General features: G+C 45.7%; 1 protein-coding gene across 6 annotated transcripts in view; it reads left to right on the top strand.

Annotated features, from left to right (window-relative positions):
• LOC105454786 (serine/threonine-protein phosphatase 2B catalytic subunit 2-like) overlaps nt 1–20,381 on the top strand; it is an 80,013-nt gene that overhangs the window by 46,970 nt on the left and 12,662 nt on the right. For 3 of the 6 annotated variants that reach the window (XM_011697668.1, XM_011697667.1, XM_011697666.1), the window contains exons 6-9: nt 9,161–9,300; nt 12,586–12,757; nt 12,945–13,071; nt 13,380–13,460. In XM_011697668.1, coding sequence (XP_011695970.1) covers nt 9,161–9,300; nt 12,586–12,757; nt 12,945–13,071; nt 13,380–13,460 — 520 coding nt within the window. Of the gene's footprint in view, nt 1–9,160; nt 9,301–12,585; nt 12,758–12,944; nt 13,072–13,379; nt 13,461–14,852; nt 14,856–16,920; nt 16,954–20,381 lie in introns of all 6 variants that reach the window. The other 3 variants (XM_011697664.1, XM_011697663.1, XM_011697662.1) reach the window with 2 other exon arrangements.

Below are 20,381 nucleotides of genomic sequence, written 5' to 3'. Positions count from 1 at the left end.
TTATTTAATTTTGCGAAAACATAAAAAATACGCTGCGTTATTCATGCGGCATTATTCAATTGATTTCGAAAGTTAAGGAAAATGAAAGTTTAAGAAGATAATTTCCTTGAAGATTTTGAAAGATACTTCATCTACTTGTTTATCCAACGTCGGCTAGCAATCATTAGTATCGAATTTAAATCGAGGCCGCACAACATTGGAATGCGCATGCACTTCGATTGGAAGCATTATCGCGAAGGCTATACATATTTTTCGCATTTTTTGCGAGCAATCACTATCCTTCGAATTTATTTTGGGACAATATTTCCAAGGATATCCCGCGTCTCTCTCTCTCTCTCTCTCTCTCTCTCTCTCAACAGAAAATTATTTTTAAAAAAATCTCTGCTTTTGCGGGAGGATTTTTTTGCGCGTTATACGTCGTCTTCAGGGTGAATCGGAGTTATAGATATACACGAAGGGTCAGTCGTTAAACGACTTAAAGGATCCGCTGAAATGAACATCGTGAAACGATCGGCGTTAATCTCGGAATCGCGCGAGGGCCGTAGATCTGCATTAAAGCCGTCCAATTTCGTATCGGTCGTGGCGCATTAGCTCCGTTTAATTTATGAGAAGAGGGGGCGGGAAGGGGGAGAGGATAGGATCGTGCATGGGAGGGCGGCGCGTGCATTTTATCGGTTGAAAACTTGCGATTTATGCGATCGTGTTCCGGGGGCCGCTTTAAATAGCGGGCGAGCTCGTGCTATCGCGCCGCTATTAAGTTAATCGCCTTGCACGCCTCGCATGCGCGTGTATATGCATACGTGTATGCGTGTCGCGCGGACCCGCTTTAACGAGAGCAATAATAACAAACAGCGGGAGAGCAAAAAGGGTGCGTGGTGTAGTACAGCGCGAGAGGTGCGAGGAACGCCGGGGCAATCTTGAAAACGCGTCGGCAACGGCCGGGTTTTCTTCGGGGCGGGCGTTCTCTTTGCTAGAAAAGAGGGAAAATTGAGAAAATCGTATCGCGGAGTTTCCACTTTAATCTTCAATCAGAAAGGCAATTAGTGCGTATATATAAGCGCCCTAAGTACATTTACGTAACGTAAAGTGTTTTAATGCGGGCAGATTTCCTCGAATGTCGTTTAAGGAGAAAAGACAAAAATAGCTCTTACGTATTTTCCATTTGACTGCATTATTTGAATAAATAAAGCACTGAAATGCTTTTTCTATAATCGGAACATTACTCATAAATAAAAATATGTTTTCCATTTAGAAACTTCAATTTCTTACAGTTCTATCTAGGGGATATGTTATACAAAAAAAAATTTATTGGAAATTGTAATGTAAATACATTTTAGGAATTAATTTTTTAAATATAAGAATTAAAATATTGATAAAATAAATGCGAGAGCAATAAAAAATTATTAAAATAAATTTCTAGGAATCATTTTAATTTTTTAGTTGGAGAAATGTGACAGCATAATACATATAAATGTGTGGTTTATACGAGATTTGTTTAAAAAGTACGTGGATCGATTTTATTTCCCCGGTTTGAGCATACGTCATAAAAGATACTCGTGTATTCGATGGCTTGACAATGCTTTTAGAATCACGACGAAACTTGTTCTCTTTGTAGCATTATGCTAACAATGGTGTGATTATCGTTTGTTTTGTTATCTTTCGGTGTATATTCTTAGAAAAATTTTTATGAAATTCCGAAGAGCTTTGCTGTTGCAATTTTTTTCTGGTACCACGTGTCCACATATCGAAGGGCTTCATCCCACGTCGCTGACGTCGAATTCTAAAATTGTAAATCGTGTTTATAGAAATCCGAAACTGCATAATTTTCTGCTATTCATCGTACGGTGCGGATAAACATGAAGCTACTCACGCATATAGCACACGCACACGTGGTAGGTCGTGTGATACAAATCGTTCTACAAACTACGTTCCATAAATATTTAAAAACTGTAGCAGATACGTAGTAGTTGTTTACTTCCGCGACGACACGAGAAGTACTCGCGATTCCGCTCGCGGCTCCGATCGCGACCCGTAAACGAGCCTCGTGACACGCTTCCGTAAAAAGCCGCCGCGATCGAACGTAGGTGAGCGACATATCTGGCAATTAATAAGCGATCCCCCGAGGATTACCACCTCTCGCCGGCGACCATTTCTGCTGACAATTAGGGAAGAATCGATGCGGGATGGTCGGCAGGCAAGGAACAAGAGGCCATGGTGCGACGAGCGCGTCGGCAATCCTCTAATGATCGTTTCTAGTGAACATTCCCGAAATCCTCAAGAATTCGAAGAAAAAAAAATGACGTTTTTTAGAAGTTAAGAGAACGTGTGATATAAGATTTTAAGAATCCTACGAGTATTTCATTAATAGTATTATATTAGTATAACGTAAGTGTAAATCACACATCCTTTTTCGTTGACATAAAAAATTATCTTGCGGGCGTTTCATATAGATTTTTATTTATATATTAATATAACGTAAGTGCAAATCACAGATATCTTTCTACGTTGACACAAAAAATTATCTTGCGGGCGCCTCATAGATTTTTATTTATATCTTCTGCAGATTAATTATAACACAGATCCGCAAATAATTTCAAAGCGTCCTGAAAAACAAACACGGTAGAGAGGAGAGCGTCGAGTGGAGAGCCGTGTCTACTCTTTCCAGATTACAAGCTATTTCTCGGGGGAGATCGCGCGATAGTTAACCCACTTCTTGCCCGTCCTCGTCCCATGATCGCCCGGCTTCTTTTCCGACGTGAACAATCGCGGAAAACGAGGCTGTAGATACAGCGTGGGAAGGGTGGGTGGGCGAGGGGAAGAAAATCGAAGTGAAACCGAAGAAATCTTCGCTCCTTCCGCGATCCCAACATTTATCGCGATTTAGCCGCGCTATCACGGGCGCTTTCGCCAACTCCTCTCCCGGTTTTCCGAAATCGGAAAACGATCGGAAGTCGGTAATTGCAAGGACAAATGCTTGCGAACAGCTCTCGCGTTTTTGCTTTCACGAGGAATTTTTTTTTAAGGATTTTCAGGGACTCGTGTACGTCATTTCAGGATCACGTTTCTCATTTCTTTGATTATGTTAACGTTTTTCACTATTATATCAGGCAGTGGCGAGAGAGTGCATATTAATATCTCGTTCATGTATAAACAGCACAATACAGGGCGGGTATATAAAAATGCGAGTAATTTTTTTGTCGATTCTCCTCTTTTATTTCCTGCGTTACACCGCATGCAGTCCATATTATAAGAGCATGTTAATTTATAAAATCGTGATATTTAGTTGCTTCCCGGCGCGCAAAGGGACACGGGACCCCATGCAGTATGCAATAGATACTCTTTTCCTTCTCCCTCTCGCACCGGCTCTCTCCGTTATACATTATTCCGTGTGTCCCGGCGCATAAAGGCGTGTTTTGCGCGCATCGGTATAGCGATATGAATACCAAATGACGTTCGCGGAACAACACACGGGCGGCTTCTCGTAATTCCTTTCCCGTCGTATCCGCACGCCGTGACGGTCGCAAAAACCGAGGCCGCTAAGCCCGACGGTGTGTCCGGGGCCGGCGGCAGCGCTGCAGCAGCTCGGATCCCATCTCGCCAGTGGTGGGATCAACGTCTGGACGGGCGAAGTTTTATATAATCCCGCCGTAAGGCGATCGCGTCCCCGGGATCGGACTTGTTGGCAAACTTGCCGCTTTAATTATGCATCGTTAAGGTATTTACTGTCGCGTCTCGCCGTCGCGCAAGTCGCGTCACCTGCCTCTTCTCCCCTTTCGTAATTTTATATCGTAGCTGCGAATTAATAATCGCGAACGTGATACCTGTGGACGGATACTTCGCGGGCGTGCGACAAAACCCCTCGTCGAAAAATGCTCGAAAACACTTTTCGAAATTCCTTTATTTCTACTCGATCGAAGTAAAGTTTAGTATTTAATATCGAATAAAATGGAACACCATTACGGTTAGTTTTTGCGGCGAAATTTCGCGTAAAATGTTTCAGCGCTCGCAAATCCCTCGTCGACTGTGAATTGAAGCGGACCGATTGCACGCGCGGCGGCGTGCGAAATAAACGCGCGGGCCGACGTGTTCACGTTCTCTTTTAAACGCGAATTCATTTCGGCTCTTAACGACGATCGAACGGTTTTCCTTCGTTCCGCGAGCGCGATGCTATTGTTCCCCGCGCGAGAAAGGCGCGCGCTTTATCAGAAAACGTTGAACCGTCCGACCCCCGGCGGGGATCACGATCGCTAATTATTTCCGTTAATTAGTATAACAACCGCGCGTGCCGGCTTCATTAACCCCGTTCGCAGTTCGGCCGCCTGAATGGACCACATTAATGCATTATTCACTTCCTTTCTGTTCCTCCCCGCTCTCATCCGTCTTTTTCTTTCTTTTCTCTTTTTTTCATTCGTCACAACCGTCACCTTTGTGCACCGAAACTTCGCACAAAGGCGACAATTGTTCGTTTCTTTACCACGAGAGTGAAAGAGAGAGAGAGAGAGAGAGAGAGAGAGAAAGTTTTTTCGACGACGCATAAAAGTCAGTGCAGTTCGCTTAAAATTCTCAATAAGAAGCGCTCGCTACGCATTTCCCGCTATCAGAATATTCTGCATCGGAATATTCCGCGTGTGAATAACGAGACAAACTGTTGGAGAACTTTCGGAACTCCCAGGATACGCGCGATTATGCCCAAAGTAACCCACCCGAGTATCGCTCCGAGAGAGACCTGCACGAGATGCGCGCACAATCGCGCGTAATCGCGTAATCGCATTATCGCGGACGTCCCACAGTCCTTCGCGTCCGTGCCAGACCAAAAATCACGCGGGAGTGGAGTTTATGTTCCTTAGCTCACAGCCGCGTCCTTTGGATCTCGGTTCTCCAAACGAATATATCTCCACCGAGCTTTCAGCGGGGGAGGGGAGAGAGCCTCCGCCTCTGTCGGAGGAGAGACGCGAATTAGGGCGTTTTAGCTAATTAGAGCACATTTAAGGTGAAACTTGACTGCTTTTTCGTTATAGCAGCTTCAGCGTGTCGCCCCCGTATAAGATCCCGCTCGTTTACTCCTCGTGGCTTTTACCGCGATTCTCAAAGTACTTTATTTTAAGAGGCGTTTAATCCCCTGGAGATTTAAGTCTCCGACGATTATAGAAACGATTTTGTCCTACGAAACTCATCCGCTGAGAAAAGATAGATTTGCGCGAATATACATATTTACCGAAAAATCTTTCACCGATAAGAAGTCTATTTAGCGGTAGGATTAACGACTTCGGACAGAACTTCTGTTCAGGGGCAAAAGGCCGTGGGCCATTTTTTGCAGCTTTTACGTTCGACCTCCCATATGTCTGCTTTCCGTGTTTCATTCTCTCTCTTTCTTTCTCTCTCTCTCTCGCTCTCTCTCTCTCTCTCTCTTTCTCTTTCTTTTTCTTTCTGAGCCGGCAACAGCAGCAAAATGAGACGAGTTACCCGCTAGACGCGTTTATCTTTGATCTTTGCGATGTGTTTTTTCAGAGATTATTATAAATCGCGGATTACGCGGGTAACGCGGATAAAGGAGGCAAACACGATTAAACACGCGTCATCGCAAGAGAGAGAAAGGAGCAAGAGAAAGAGAGAGAGAGAGGGAGGGAGGGGTGCGTGGGCGGAAGAGGCCGCACGATTGAAAGGGATCTCCACGTGGAAACCGCGTAAAGGATACCGTTGAGATACACTCTGTGTGATATACGACACAAAGCGTAGCTGTCCGAGGTATCGATCGGCATCGGCGGGCGGCGCGGCGGCGGTGGCGACGGCGGCGGCAGCGACGGCGGCGGCATCGCGACGCGCGAGAGAGAATCGCACGATCCGGCGCATTTACAGAGCGTTTTCCCCGAACGATGGGGGAACGAAAAAAGGAGGGCGGCAGGGGATGACGAGGGCGATTTTTCGCCCGTAATCCACAGACGATGCATAATATCTCTCAGGGGCAAAGGAAACATTCCATTAAGGAAATGAGCCGGGCGTCACGTTAAATTACGTTTGTTTCGTGCCGCGGAACGACGCCTTCTTCATCCCTGAATTCACTCCTCCACTCGTCTCTCTCTCTCTCTTCGTTTCTCTTCCTTGCTGCCTCCATTTCTCTTCCATTCTCCCTCTCGAGCGCGCCACTGCGGCGACCGCAATTTGGCCTGGAAGCCCCGTATTTTCAATTAATGTTTCAAACGAGCTGACATGATCAACGAATTGTTCTACATTTCAACAAAATAAAGAATAACGATTCGCCGCTTGCTCTCGCCTTGTCAAAAAAATTAAGTAATTGCGACGAATGGATGACAGCTTATTATTATTATGTGTATATAGACATTCGGAAATTTCGTGTCTCTCCGTTTTGACGATACTCGTCGGAGTACACCGTTCGAAAATCGGATTCCACACATTTTAATGAATAATCTGAATATAATTCTGAAGCATTTCAAAATTCAATTTAGAGACGCGCTGCGCAATCAGATCTCGCGTACGCCGCATTTCCAAGAGAAATTCATCTCTTATACGCAGTTGCGAAATATAAGATCGATGTGGTGGGGTACGAAAGACCGCGGAGAGACTGCACGAGGGCAATGAAGCCACTATTACGTATCATTATAATAGACACTGCAAACATGATAGGAGACATAAGGCACACTCGCTTCACTTAATGCAGCTACTGTCATTATCGCGCGCTAACTGCTCATTATATCGTAATAAGCGCCCAATATGCCCGCGTGTGTTGTACGTGTTCACGCGGAAACGGGTCGCAAACTAATGCGAACCCATTCGACGTAATTACGCTACCTGTTACGTTGGAGCTCGTAGCCCACCAAGCTCACGTCGTGCGACTTCGATTCGGCTAATCGCGGAAGATGGAATCCGGCGTCGATAGTACCGCGGGGACCTGCATTTAGGGGGCGGCAAGTAATTCCGCAGTTTCCATTAAGTTTTATTTTAATTTTTTGAAAGCTGTAGAGAAATCATTCTTTTGGCGTCGACTGTTTGTCTCGCTGTTTGTTGAAAAAAAAAATGAATTGATTAATGTTCTCAACATCTCTTTAATAATTTTCCACTCTTTGTGACATTAATTAATAACGTTTGAATGAAAAAAAAAGACAAATGAAAGGAGATTTCAATTTTTCATCCCTTACACGTGTTTACGATGAATTCGAGAACGAGCATTTTTTATTTTAAAAAATTTAAGCTCGCGATTGTGAATTAAATGTTTTACACTGCACCGTCGTATTTACAAAAATTTTACATTGTTAAATACTTTGGTGAATGAACGGCATTGCCCGAAACTAGCTTTAATCTTTGCGTTTTGGATTATTCCCAATTCACCCAATTGCCGAACGCAGGGGACCACGCGTAAATTATTTTTATTGAATGGTGTATCCCACGTGGAAGTCCAAACAAATTTTTTTAATAAAACCTACAAAAGAGCTTGGGCAGTGTGCGTCGAAACGCAATAATATTGCGAAAACAGACTGAGAATCGATATTATTTTATGAAAAATAAAACTGAAGCTTCGTATTATGCTTTACATACGGAAAATTCCGACGTAACGGAATGCCGTCGCAAAATATATATTAAAAAAGTGAAGCTTATAAATAACATAAACCGAATCCCGGCGATCTTTTATTCTCAATATTTTATCCGATTGCACCGCGAGAGAAACAGTGAATGAGAAAGAGAGAGCGGGGGAAGGGAGAGCGTGTTTGCGACGACGAGACGTTTCGCGTGGCGCGCGAAATACCCATCTACTCTCTTCTCCCGAAGCCATTCATATTCATGGAAGTCATTAAACGCGATTTCCGAAGGCAGCCGAGTTGATGGGATACGAGATCGCGCCGGCGGACTTTTCTCGGCGAGATTAGATCAACGGAACAAATATTTGAGAGCTCTCGTTGCGGCGCGGCGGGACTCTGTCTTTGCGCGAGTTCTCTCCTCCCCCACCTCAACTCCTCTCTCCCTCCTTTCTCCGTCTGCTCTTCGATATCCACTCCGCTCGAAAACCCGCTCGTCCGCGTAGAGCGAAACTTTGCCGTCTAAGTTTTCGAGCCTTTAACATCGATTCGACGGGAGTGGCTCCGACTCTCTCCTGACGCGGCCCGAGAATAAATCCGCGCGCGCCGCGTTTGCGAATGCTTCATGACTTTGGGAGTGAGGCGTCGCTGTCTGCTCAGTGTCTGTCAAATAAATAATCTCTCTGCGGGATTGGTAACTAAGCCAAAGTACATATTGGGGTAGGTACTTATAGCACAGCGCGGTGCTTATGGTACATAATTTATATAGATGTATACGTGTCATCGACACTTTTCTTGTTTACTAGTTCGGAAGATCAAATTTGTTAACACTGAAGCTTTACATAAATTTATATGTATATCATTTTTAATACGTGTCAAGCCTTTAAGGCAATAATATATACATGTAATTTGGTGTCAAATAGGATTGGTGTGATAGGATCTGTTCTAACGTTGAATATCGGATTTCGGTGCTTAGCGATTTAGTGGCAACCAATAGACATTTAGAAATGCGCGGTGAGCACATTGTTGTCAGGTTTGGTATAGCCTAATTAATGCAATCTGCAGACGGATCCGGCTTACGTGTACCTCGTTTGGCGCTGTCGCGATACGTAAACTCGCGGCAGAGTTGTCGCCCCCGAGACCTCCGCCGCGTTCGATACGCGTTTCGACGCTGTCAAATCGCTGTCAAATTATAATTCAATTCCAAGTTCAGATTATTGCTTATCCCTCTCTCTCTCTCCTAGAGGTGTCTCGTAACTACTGAGGAATCAGAGCGGCAGTACAAGTGCCGCTGCTGTGACAGCGATTCCGCGAAATCGAAATCAAACGTTTACGACATGCGCGCGGGTGCGGATCGACGTAAACCCCCGTGAATGAAGCCGCCGCAATTAACCGGGAACCAATCAGCACCACATAAATTTCCCGTGTAACGTGTAACGGACCAACTAAACCCTCCCCGAATAGGATAGCGATCTAAAGTGCAAACCGACTGACCAGACCAATGTGAATTCGGTAAAGCCGACAATGGCCCGTACAATTACGCTGAAAATTACGCTGCGTTTGTGCGCGCTGCGATGTGCTACTAGTTAATTCCTTGAGCTAATTCGATCAATGTTTACTTGCTGTTCCAGCTGGACAGGTTCAAAGAGCCGCCGGCGTTCGGGCCGATGTGCGATCTTCTCTGGTCGGATCCTCTCGAGGACTTTGGCAACGAGAAGAACGCGGAGCACTTTTCCCACAATAGCGTCAGGGGTTGTTCATACTTTTACAGGTGAGTTTTCGTATCTCTTTTTAAATTAAATCCAATATACGTATAAAATAAATTCTTGTATAAAATTTAAACATACAGTACCGGATTTTTTATACTTATACTTGTGTATAAATATATTGTATGTATATAAATTATGGCTATGAATTTCTATATTCTATGAATGTAAATTGCATTTTTCTAAAATCTATAAAAAAACACTATAGTTTTGGTATCATGGATTGAAAATTAATAAAATTCAGTATAAATTCTATCAATCACTAACTTAAAGACTGAAGAAAATATCGTTTATTGAGTGCAATTTTGAGTCGATTTTTTAATGAAAGTATAAAGTTGCGATAAGAAATGTCGTTTCTTATCGCAACTTTGCAATTTTTTAAATTAAATATATATATGTACGTATCCATACCTGAATCTTGAATTAAAGTCGTATCAAATCTGTTCCATATAACTGAAACAGTACGTGATAATTCTCTTTTTTTCTCTTCGCTAGTTTCTAGAAGATTTTATCTTTTATTATTCGTATAAAATGATATGAGTTCCTAAATCAGATCAAACGGACCAAAAAAAATTTAAGAAACATCTATACACCAGTTTTTTCGTCCTAAAAATGTTCTATTTGTTGGTTATAATATACACACAATGCAAACAAGCAAATATAAAATTGTCTGGATTAAAATAACGATACTTCATTAAGCCATGCTGCCGATAAAGGCTATTAAAAAAAGGATCGCATAATTGGAAATAACAGAAAATGCAATTACAATACTTTCCGCTGGTGTCGTCGATGTAGGTATCGATGGGACACGTCGATACCACGGTGTTAACGTAATAATAAAGGACGTATTAGCGGAGAAAAGGAGAAACGAGGTCAACACCCCATACCGCGCTGCCCGGCGGTAGTTGCGAGTTCCTTTTTTTTTTTCGCCGTGGAAATACGATATGCTTGTGCGATACATCTCGCGGCTGTCGTCGGCCGGTCCTCGTTTTTCCTTTCCGAGCCGACCCGTTAACTCCCTCCAACGGGTAATTATCTCGCCGTCTGTTTGCGAGCGGCGGTAGCCAGAAGCGCGCCGGGCACATCCCTCGCGCGGTCACACAGCGTGAAACGAGGTAACTTTGGCACACTCCCCTCTCCTCCCCACCCCTCCCCGCCAGCGTACCTCCCGTGCTCTCCGGGAATCCTGAGAGATTTTCCGTCTTCGCCGAATCTTCGTCTACGGACGTGTCACGTTCGGTTCCCTCGTCGCGTCCGCGGTTTGCCTCCCGCGCTAGAATTAATAACGGCCGGTGTTATGCGACAGTGTCAGCAAACCGCAGACACGACAGCTCCTCTCGCGGATCCGACTAATTATACGAACGGCCATTGCTAATGAGCACCGAGATTCGTTAAGTGTCAGCCGTCTCGCGTCGCTCGTTCGTAATCGTTTCCCTGCCCGTATACGTTCCACGTATACGTGCCACGTGTGTGTGTGTGTGTCGGCGAAGCGCGAAGACTGTATGTAATAGATATTAAATTCCGGGAAGCGCGTCTTAATTCACCGCGCGGTGTCTCAGCTGGCGATCTCCAGCAACAAAATCGATATCAAATATCCTCGTCAAGTGTCCTCTATTTAATGCCGACGCGTCACGCCAGCGAAGAATCGCACACGTGTCGGTGCAGGACTCTCGGAGTATATAGCAGCGGCCGGGGACGTTTAGAGAGGTTGATTTATCGAGGTGATTTTCATAATCAAGCTGTTCATTGATATATACACGTTGGACGTGGCGCACGGGCGCGATCGCGATCGCGATAAGATATAATAGCCGCGGCCGTTATGAAGACGTTCCCAGATAGCGCCGGTCCCGTTATAATCCCCTCATTTTCGATTCCCGCGCATTATTATCGTGCCTCGGGTTCGGTGGGATAGAGATATACGTGCATTAAGTTTCACGCGAACATAAATCACATCTCCCGCGCGTCTCTCGGCCAGTATAGGTATGCAAGTAGCACGGCCGTAATCACTGGCGGTCCGTCCGACTACACCGCGACTCGCACCACTTACCCCTCCTTCCGCCCTCCCCTCTCTGCCAGAACGTCCGACCCGCGTAATGAAGCTCCTGATTACCCGGCCCGTGTGCCACCCCCTAATGACCCGAAGTCGACCGTACGCCGTTACGACGAGAGGAGGAGGGGGGGCGGAGGGGAGGGGTCACGAAACGGAACACATCTCGCGCAATAACGATCCCTCGTATAAATAAATCATGCTATCGTCGCGCCGCGCCGGGATGGTGTGCGTATCCCGAAAGTTAAGATTCAACGACCCGGAGATCGATACCCGGCCGCATTGGCCGAGGGCGACGCGCGGGTTTTCGAGAGATTTCACCTTGTCATTAATCTCTGTCGGCGTTATGAACGGGTCTTAATGGCCGTTAACGACCACGCCGCGACGTGGCGCAAACATTTCTCACGATTCTTGGCCGGGATCAGTTTACGGGTTTAGCGCGAAAAGGGTCGTCCTGTCGACCGTTTGCCGGCGGCTTAATTTGTTTATGTGAACGCCCCGGTACATACGCGGCTCAATGGCGTCCGTCGTCCGGCGTGATACGGGGACGGATCGCCATTAAAAGCAGCAAATGTCGGTTCGCGCAAATGACTCTCGTCATCTATAAACTCGCGTTAACCGGCGAACTCGGCGGCGGTTCAGTGCCGAAGCAGCGTGTGCCGCGAGCAATCTGAGAAATATAGAAACCAACTTCGACGTGCAGCTCGGAGCGCTCCAACAATTCTGTACAAATTCACGGAGTCGCGTTGCAAAGAGTTGTACTCCCCCCCCCCCCTTCTCCCCCGGTCGTTCTCGACAAGTTAAGATTGATCATTTGGCGCCCGTGCAATTGTTTTCGGTGCGTGTGCCAAAAGATATCGCGCGTTACGACGTTAATCCAGGTCGCGCGAGATTCTAAGATACACGAATCTCGTCGGCGTGAATATTCGCGTCGGTATTCCTCTGCCCGGCGAGCGCTTTTGAAAACTTACACATATATACGCTTCGTGCACAAATTTCGCTGCGGAAAAATCTTGGCGTTCTACTAAAATGTGTTTAAAAGGCCGGTCGTCGTTCGCCGTGCCACAGCAATTTCCACGCTATTCATTAGCGCTAAGTAAATTCAATAATATAGGCGAATATTAATGCGCCCGCTCGCACACGCTCGGTTAACTCCCTTAACGATGATTATCGGCAATCGGGCGCGCTCTCTGCAGCCAATCTTCGAGCGCGGTCGATCGATAAAATGTTCTTGCTTTTGCAGTTACGCGGCGTGTTGCGACTTTCTGCAAAACAACAATTTGCTCAGCATCATAAGGGCGCACGAGGCTCAGGACGCCGGATACCGCATGTACCGAAAGTCCCAGACGACGGGCTTCCCGTCGCTCATCACCATCTTCAGCGCGCCCAACTATCTCGACGTGTACAACAACAAGGTAAAAAGGCGCCTATCGCGTGCGCGCGCGAATCGCACCGCGCCGGTCGCGGCGACCGTAAACTCACGGACATCAGTTTAACTGTCGCATTTATACGGCCGGTGCGGGGCGTTATTCGTTTTATGACCGGTGGACCGCGCTCTGGTCTGCAATCGTAAAGACTCGATGTGCTCGTTGTTGCCCGCAGGCGGCGGTTTTAAAGTACGAGAACAACGTGATGAATATCAGGCAGTTCAATTGCTCGCCGCACCCGTACTGGTTGCCCAATTTCATGGACGTTTTCACATGGTCCCTACCGTTTGTCGGCGAGAAAGGTAAGTCGTGCCAGACCGACAAGTCCCGCATTTGCATCTGTCAAAAAATTATTATTATTATATGCTGTATTTTGTTTAACAACGGGCTCTAATTCATAATCGAATAAATCGGATCCACATCTATAATAGAAAAAAAAGATATGAAACAATTTTTATCTAATAATATAAAAACTGAAAAAATATCTTGATTTTTTTTTAATGAAATATTTCGAGACAGATGAGAAGATGAGGTATTCATTTTCGGTCCATTGAAAGAAGTGCTTTACTCGGAATTTAATGGACGATCTTTTTTTCGCTTTATCTTTCAGTCACAGAAATGTTGGTGAACGTGCTGAACATCTGCTCGGACGACGAGCTGATGAGCGACGGCGATGACGCGCTCGAGGAAGGTAATGCCCATCATTTAGCTCTCATTCCCCACCTTAATCCGTACACACTATTACTTTTTGCAGAATACGTTTCGAACAAGATCGGAGCACTCAGACTGGTCTCTCTTATATCGTGATCAGAGCCTCTCTTCTTTCACCCCTTTTTACTTCGGGGTTCTATTCTTAACGGGTCTGAATTTTTCACTTGCCTAATACGTGAAAATCGTGCCGAGAGACGCGAAAACGGGAACCGTTCGGCGTTTTCGTACGAGCGACGAAAACACCCGTTCTCATCTCCGCCGTCTCCGCCGGGAGTCGCGAAAAGCGTTCGTTTTATTCAGAGCCCCGCGATTACATGCAGTCGCGTGAAAACGATCGTTGCAGCTGAGGAGCGTGTAGATTCTTGCTGCAGCTCGCTCTACTTCGCGATCTCTCTGTGCCTCTCTGCGATGATTAGATCTCATCCTCGGGTAAATTCATTCCGTTTTCGCGGGGATGCGCTCCCGACAGCGCGGCGAGAGAGATGAGACACGGTTTCAATCTCGTCCGTCACCTTCGAGGACAGCTGGGACGGACGAGCGCGCGTGTGATAAGACGGGCATGCCGTGATTCCGTTAATATCTGAAATCTCTTACGAGCTCCGACACACGATCCGAAGAGAGGCCACGTCATCCTCGTGCATCGGGGAGAATGCGCGGATTCATCCCTCACGTCCCGGCCGGGCCGATAGAAAAGAGTTGGAGACGATCTAACGATGAAAAATGAATCGGGATCTCCTCCTTCTCCTCCCCTCCCCCTCCCCCGCCTCCTGCCCCCGATTCTCCGCGAATCGTCGCATTCTCCGCCGAAAAGGAAGATCGATCGTGCACGTGCGGCCGGATTGGATAACGGGCGGGCGCGAATTTCGCGAAGAACTCGTTCATTCTCGTCTCGCGATGAAAGTTGTAACACGCCGTTAATTTTCCGTTCGATCGCTTCTAATTTTACACGATCTCGCAGCGAGAGCGACGAAGCTTTGTGTTTATTTTTTTTTTTTTTTTGTTCGGTTCGCCTCGCAGAAAATTTCACATGCACGATCGATCCACCCGATCAATTGCCAATTTCTTCGATCGTTCGATTTCAACGACATCTGCGAATTCTACGTAATCTAGATTTTCTCATAGATATCCCTATACGATTCACATGATTTTGCTCGCGCATATCTCGTAAAGTTCACCGTCTCGGGCGGAAATTAAGAAAAAAGCAAAGAATAATTACCTGCGCGTGATTTCCCGAATATTCATCTAGAGAATAGTTAATTTGAAAAAAAAATGTCTCTGTCACCTCGCCTCCCCCACGATCTCACTCTTGTAACTTCCAGAGACAAATCTTGAATTCTCTTTCTGTTTGCATTTTCACTCGCTGCACGGACAGATGGTAAGAAACGCCGCTCGATTCTTCTAGACGTCACACGATTAAGAGCTTCATTGATTATCATTAATTTTTTAGCTATTTTCATAGTAGTTTCTCGATGTCGAGTTTTCTCTTTCTCTCTGTTTCTCTTTTCTATCTTCTCTTTCTCTTCCCCCGTATTTTTCTTTATTATCGTCTTCTTCTGTCTCTCTTTCTCTTTTTTTCCCTTATCCATAACGTCGCGTTTCACGGAAGGAGAAGAACGTACGTACGTTCGCGTCTAACTTTTTCTTCTATTTTCTTCTTTATCGTCCGTTCTGTATGATATCCATGCGCGTGATATATATGTGTGTGTACATGTATATATACATATATATTTACTATTTTTGTATATATTTTTTTCTCTTTATCTTTGACCATCTGTTTCACGGTACTCACGATTTCTCGCGAGGTACGAGGTTCTCATTTGTGTTTTCTTTTCTCTCTCTCTCTCTCTCTCTCTCTCTCTGTCTTTCTCTCTCCGTATCTGCTCCATATCTGCTCTTCTTGGCATTTTTATTTTCACTTCCCGATTACGTATATATGTATGTGTGTAATACATATTCGACGTGTCTCGACGGCACATAGCCTTGGATTTTTACATCTTCAACGGTAGACTTTGATTTTCTGCATCATTATACTCATAGCATCTCTTCACCCTGTCTCCATACGTTTATTCAAGATGGCACGATCCCTTTGCTTGTTTATCTCAAAGCACGTATATAATTTACTTACGCGAGGGTTCTGAGCTCTTATGAGTTCGAAGTAGTTTTTCGAGCTCGAAAGCTAAATCGGGCGAAGATTCATCATTTTGCCATCTTGGGCATCTCACGCGTTAATTTGATAATTCACGCATGGCATCGCAGCGACCGGGTAAAATTATGCTAGACAAATCGTCATTTGATCTCGCCTCTCAAATATTTTTCGTCATTACTCGGGAGTATCTCCAGATCGATATTTTTTTTTTTATTTGTCATTTCGTTCGCGCCCCGATCGACTCTGTCCGAGTTTCCATAGTCAATTTCAATTTCATGTCATCCATTTCCCCCCGTCCCCTCTTCGGCTGGCCTATTCTGTTACTTTCTCTTTTTCTTTCTCGTGTATCTCACACATGTGTATGTATAATCACTCTGCCCCTATATACGTCCTTACGTATGGAAAGCTAAAAGAAAAATTAAGATCTCTCCCGGCGATCGGCGGATGGAGCCTTGCGACCGGTGATAATCGCGAATTTTCTTTCTTTTTTTTCTCCTCGCCCCCCGATTTGCGGAGCTTTGTTACAATATCGAACGTAGCCGTGTCTCGAGTCCTCAGGACACGTATATTTTTTACGATATCCGCGAGATATCGATCTGTGTCGGCTGGCTATCGCCGATTAATTTTACATTCGTCCACGTGCGCCCGTGGAAGGAGACACCGGTTAATTCATTCCCCGCAATTCGCGGCATCGTCGGAAGGTCAGATCGATAACCACCGTCCGCGGTGTATCAGCCGATGCGGACGACCACCGGGTCTGACAAGTGTCCATCCACCGGGGTCGGGTCCAAGCTCCGAAAGAAAGTCGAGCAGCCCCCCCTCATCCCCCCCCCCCATTGAAGCCGTCTCATGAGAACGCGCTCGCGATAGAGAACGTTTTCCCAGCTGTTGCGGCTAGACCGCTCTGATCGAGAAAAAAAAAGAATTCAGAGTGTCCCGGTGTTTCGATCAATAAGACACCCCTCCTGCACTCCTTTATTCCCTCCCCCGACCCCCCTTGGTTTCGCCTCCTTTAATTATCGCGAGAGATATACGCGCCTTCCACAACCCCCTTCGCCCTTTGCCCCTTCGATCTTGCCCCCCCCCCGGTCTTGCCCCCCCCCGCCCCAAAGATGCACTGACTGTCTTTTATATCGTACTCCTTCTCTATTATATTTGTATCAATCACACTGGCCTTGGACTCCTCCTATCTCGGCACGACACTATGCTACTACTACCTCTACTACTTCTACTACTACTTCTACTACTACCACTCAAAACTCCGATCGTTCGGCATACCGCAACCCCCGTAAAGTCGCAGCCAAAGTCGTTGTCCAAAAAAAGAATGGTAAGTCCCCGTGAGAGCCGACGACTTACTTGAAGAGCCAAGATTTTTTTCTTCTTTTTCGTGCGTGCCAAGAGTAACCCAACCGAGAGTTTCTTTCCTCCTTGTTTTGTTTCTCTTCCATCTCTTTTTTTTTGTTCCTTTTTCTTGTACCACGATGTTATATTTGTGATACAGTGTATGATTACTTAACTCTTTCGTTTTTTTTTTCTTTCCGTTGATTTTCGTTTCCTCCTCGCCAAGTGTTCTCTCCTGCGTTTCGATTTCCGTTTCTGTTTCTGTCTCCTCGTTTTCGTCGCGCGAGTGCGCCTCGTGACGTGCGTTCTGCTGGATCAAGTGTATTCTTATGTCGCCCTTATGGTTCTCCTCACGTTTATGCGATACGCTTAAGTGTGGCATAGAAGAGGATATTGCGATATTTCACTGGCGTAACAATGACGCGGGAAGACATTTCGATTTCTCGTTTAACGTACATTGTCACCGTTCTGTCATATACATATAACGATAATAATCTAGTAATCAATTTTGATATCTTTTATCTAGAGTTAACGTTCAATTAGTTTCCCGCCGTACAATTCACATTAATCTATACTACGATCGGCGGATGAGATATAATAGGAAGTAATAATATTACGTTACATTATAGATATAATTCAACGGGAATTATCTTGATCAACGAATCAAAATTTTCCATTTTTTTTTTTTCAATTATTTCGGGAGTGCTTTTACATTTTATATTACTGCCTTTACATTTATTCCAACTTAATGAGGAGCTATGAGTTTTTTCGAAGCGCCAGTAGAACGACGTCGGCACGAACGTGTTCCGCGCGTGATATTATTTTCTCGTATGTTGAGTTGACTTCTCTCTTCGTTAATGTATATATACATATATCTCTATCTATCTATATACTTACATATTTCTATCTTCGTCATCATCTTCTACTCCCTTATTAAACGTGCTGCATAACCGTCCACCGGACTTTGGATTGAGCTAACATGCATTTACAATCGTCCATTTAATTCTTTAACGGAGAACACGCCGTTTTTTCATTTCCGTTTCCTTCCGTTTTTCTTTTTGACACTGAATTCTATTGTGTTATACACGTCGCCACCTCTATACCACACATATATCCCCGTTATACTTGCGTGAATGAATTTAATCGTCACGATCTCACCTCCAACCTTTCTCTCTCTTTCTCTCTCTCTCTGTCTCTCTCTTTTCCTCTTCATTCTTTTTTCTACGTTTTATATTAATCTTGTTAAGCCTTTCCTATCTGCTTCTTGCGCTTCTCGTCAACGATCAAGCACGCCGTGTTGTTCAACGCTGTATACTCGAATAATACGTTCAATCTGCCCTCCTCCCCCCCGGCTTGTGATCGCATCATTTTGAGACGACACGAATTTATTTACATCACCAACGCGACAAAGATATCGTAAATAATTAAACGAACGAGTGGAGGTGTTCTCGCAAAGTAAAGGATATCGCAAGGATGCGACGAATCTCTCTTCTCTCCCGGGGAGTGAGACTTAACGGGCGGCTTTCCTCTCGGCATCTACCTCTCGAATCTAAAATAACATGACGCAAATGCGCACAACGGGAAAATACGGGTCGCTCTTCTGTACGGGTCTCCCCTTCCCGCCGACTCGGAAGACCCGTCGCCTACAATAACAGCAGATTCACGTGAATTTATGCTCGTCTCGAGAAGAGCTTCATAAAGCTCGCCGGATTAGTCGAGAAAGTTCGGTGAATATATATACATGCCATTCGACCGTTCACTCACCCCCTCTGTTTCGCTCCGTCTCTGCTTTCAATCCTCGCTCTCTTGCGCTCTCTCTCTTTCTCCCTTTCGCCATCTCTTTTGCTCGTTTTGGGATTTAGCCGACGAATTTCCGCATTGCATTCGTTATGGCGTTCGCGACACGGTTTTACGACTTTGAAACCACCCCTTCCCCCCGCCGGGCTTCTATCCTCCTTCTGCCCTCTCAGCAATACCTAAAACAGCCGTCGTGTCCCCGTCTCTCGTTTGAGTTTCGCTCGTTTGACTTGAGTTCGGTTTATTTGCGCGCTTTACGATGCAGCGTGAGATATCTCGCTCTAGTACGTGTTTGTGTGCGTGTGTATCCGTGTGTGTGTGCGCGCGCGCGTGCGCGTGGCATGCCGTTTGTGTGTGTGAATGTGTGTGTGTGTGTGTGTGTGTGTGCTGCTTACTCGTTCTCTTAACAACGTCCAGCGAACGAACATTGGACACTCCACTAACAACGCTTCCGGTTTTACGAGCGCGACCGGCTGCGCGCCCGGACTTTTGCACCCCGGTCCAATACGTCCGCAAGATTTCTCTTTTCGCTCGACCGAGGTCGCCGATAGCACACCGAGCGATCTCCGGTCCATCTCTCATTCGACAGTTCGAAGAACAGTATTCCCCGTCTGTTTGCTCTTGAAATGCATATACATGTATTCGAATTTCCGCCGGGCGTGCATAGGCTATCTGCTTACAACGCGAGAAACATTTTGCCTGAATTCGCTTTCAAAATTAAGAGATATTTAATCGTATTTTATAGTCAAGGGAAGAGGTCGGAAGTCTTCCACTCTTTTTTCTTCTGTGCTTGTAAGAATAAAATATGATTATTTAAAAAAATATTTCTTTAGTAGGTATATAAAAGTTATTATAGAGATAAAATTATTGTATAAAGATAAAAGTACAACGGCGAAATATAATACGCGATATTTATATTCGTATACTGTTCGACCGGACGCACGATCGCTCGAAGCTATATAAATAGAAATATCTGGTGATCATTCGATCGAGAGATATTAAAGCCAGATGATTGTCTGTCGTAACACCTGTCCGAAAGCCGCTTAGAGCTTCTTAATTTCTTATCCGATCGCGCGGATGAACGACTGAAAAATCGATACGCCGTAATTCGAGTTACAACGCGCCCGTCACTGTCGAAAGTCGTGTTTAATTAACTAATCGCGATCGACAAGATTCTCGACAATTTCCGGTCGCCCCCATCCCTCCCCTCAGAGAGCCCGGCTTCCAGCATGCCACCCAACGTAGAATTCTCCTATCACCCCCCTCCCCTCCTTTTCCGCGAGACTCTCCGCGCGAAATCCGGAGCAAAAGAGGCTTTCGGTCGCTCCGGTGGAGAGGCGCCCGAAAGCCCGAACGGCCCGGGAAGGTATATCCGATCGATAGAACGCACCGAGTTTCCGTGAGATAACGAGGGAAGGCCACGAGGCATCGATCAACCGTTTGCCGGGCCCCCCTTGCGAAGCGGCGGCGGTTCTATCGGCATCTTGCCCTCCACGCCGACCCGAGTCAATCGTTCATTCCTGTGTGCATTCCGGCGCGTACGTAAAGTCCCATCTCGACTGGGACGCGATCTGAGCCGGAGCTTCGCAACAATTTCTCCCTCCTCCTCCTCCCCCC

Source organism: Wasmannia auropunctata, unplaced genomic scaffold, assembly GCF_000956235.1.
Source record: "Wasmannia auropunctata unplaced genomic scaffold, wasmannia.A_1.0 LD335975.1, whole genome shotgun sequence".
NCBI lineage: Eukaryota > Metazoa > Arthropoda > Insecta > Hymenoptera > Formicidae > Wasmannia > Wasmannia auropunctata.
Note: the sequence above shows the minus strand (reverse complement) of the source record. Positions and strands in the feature narration are given on the sequence as shown.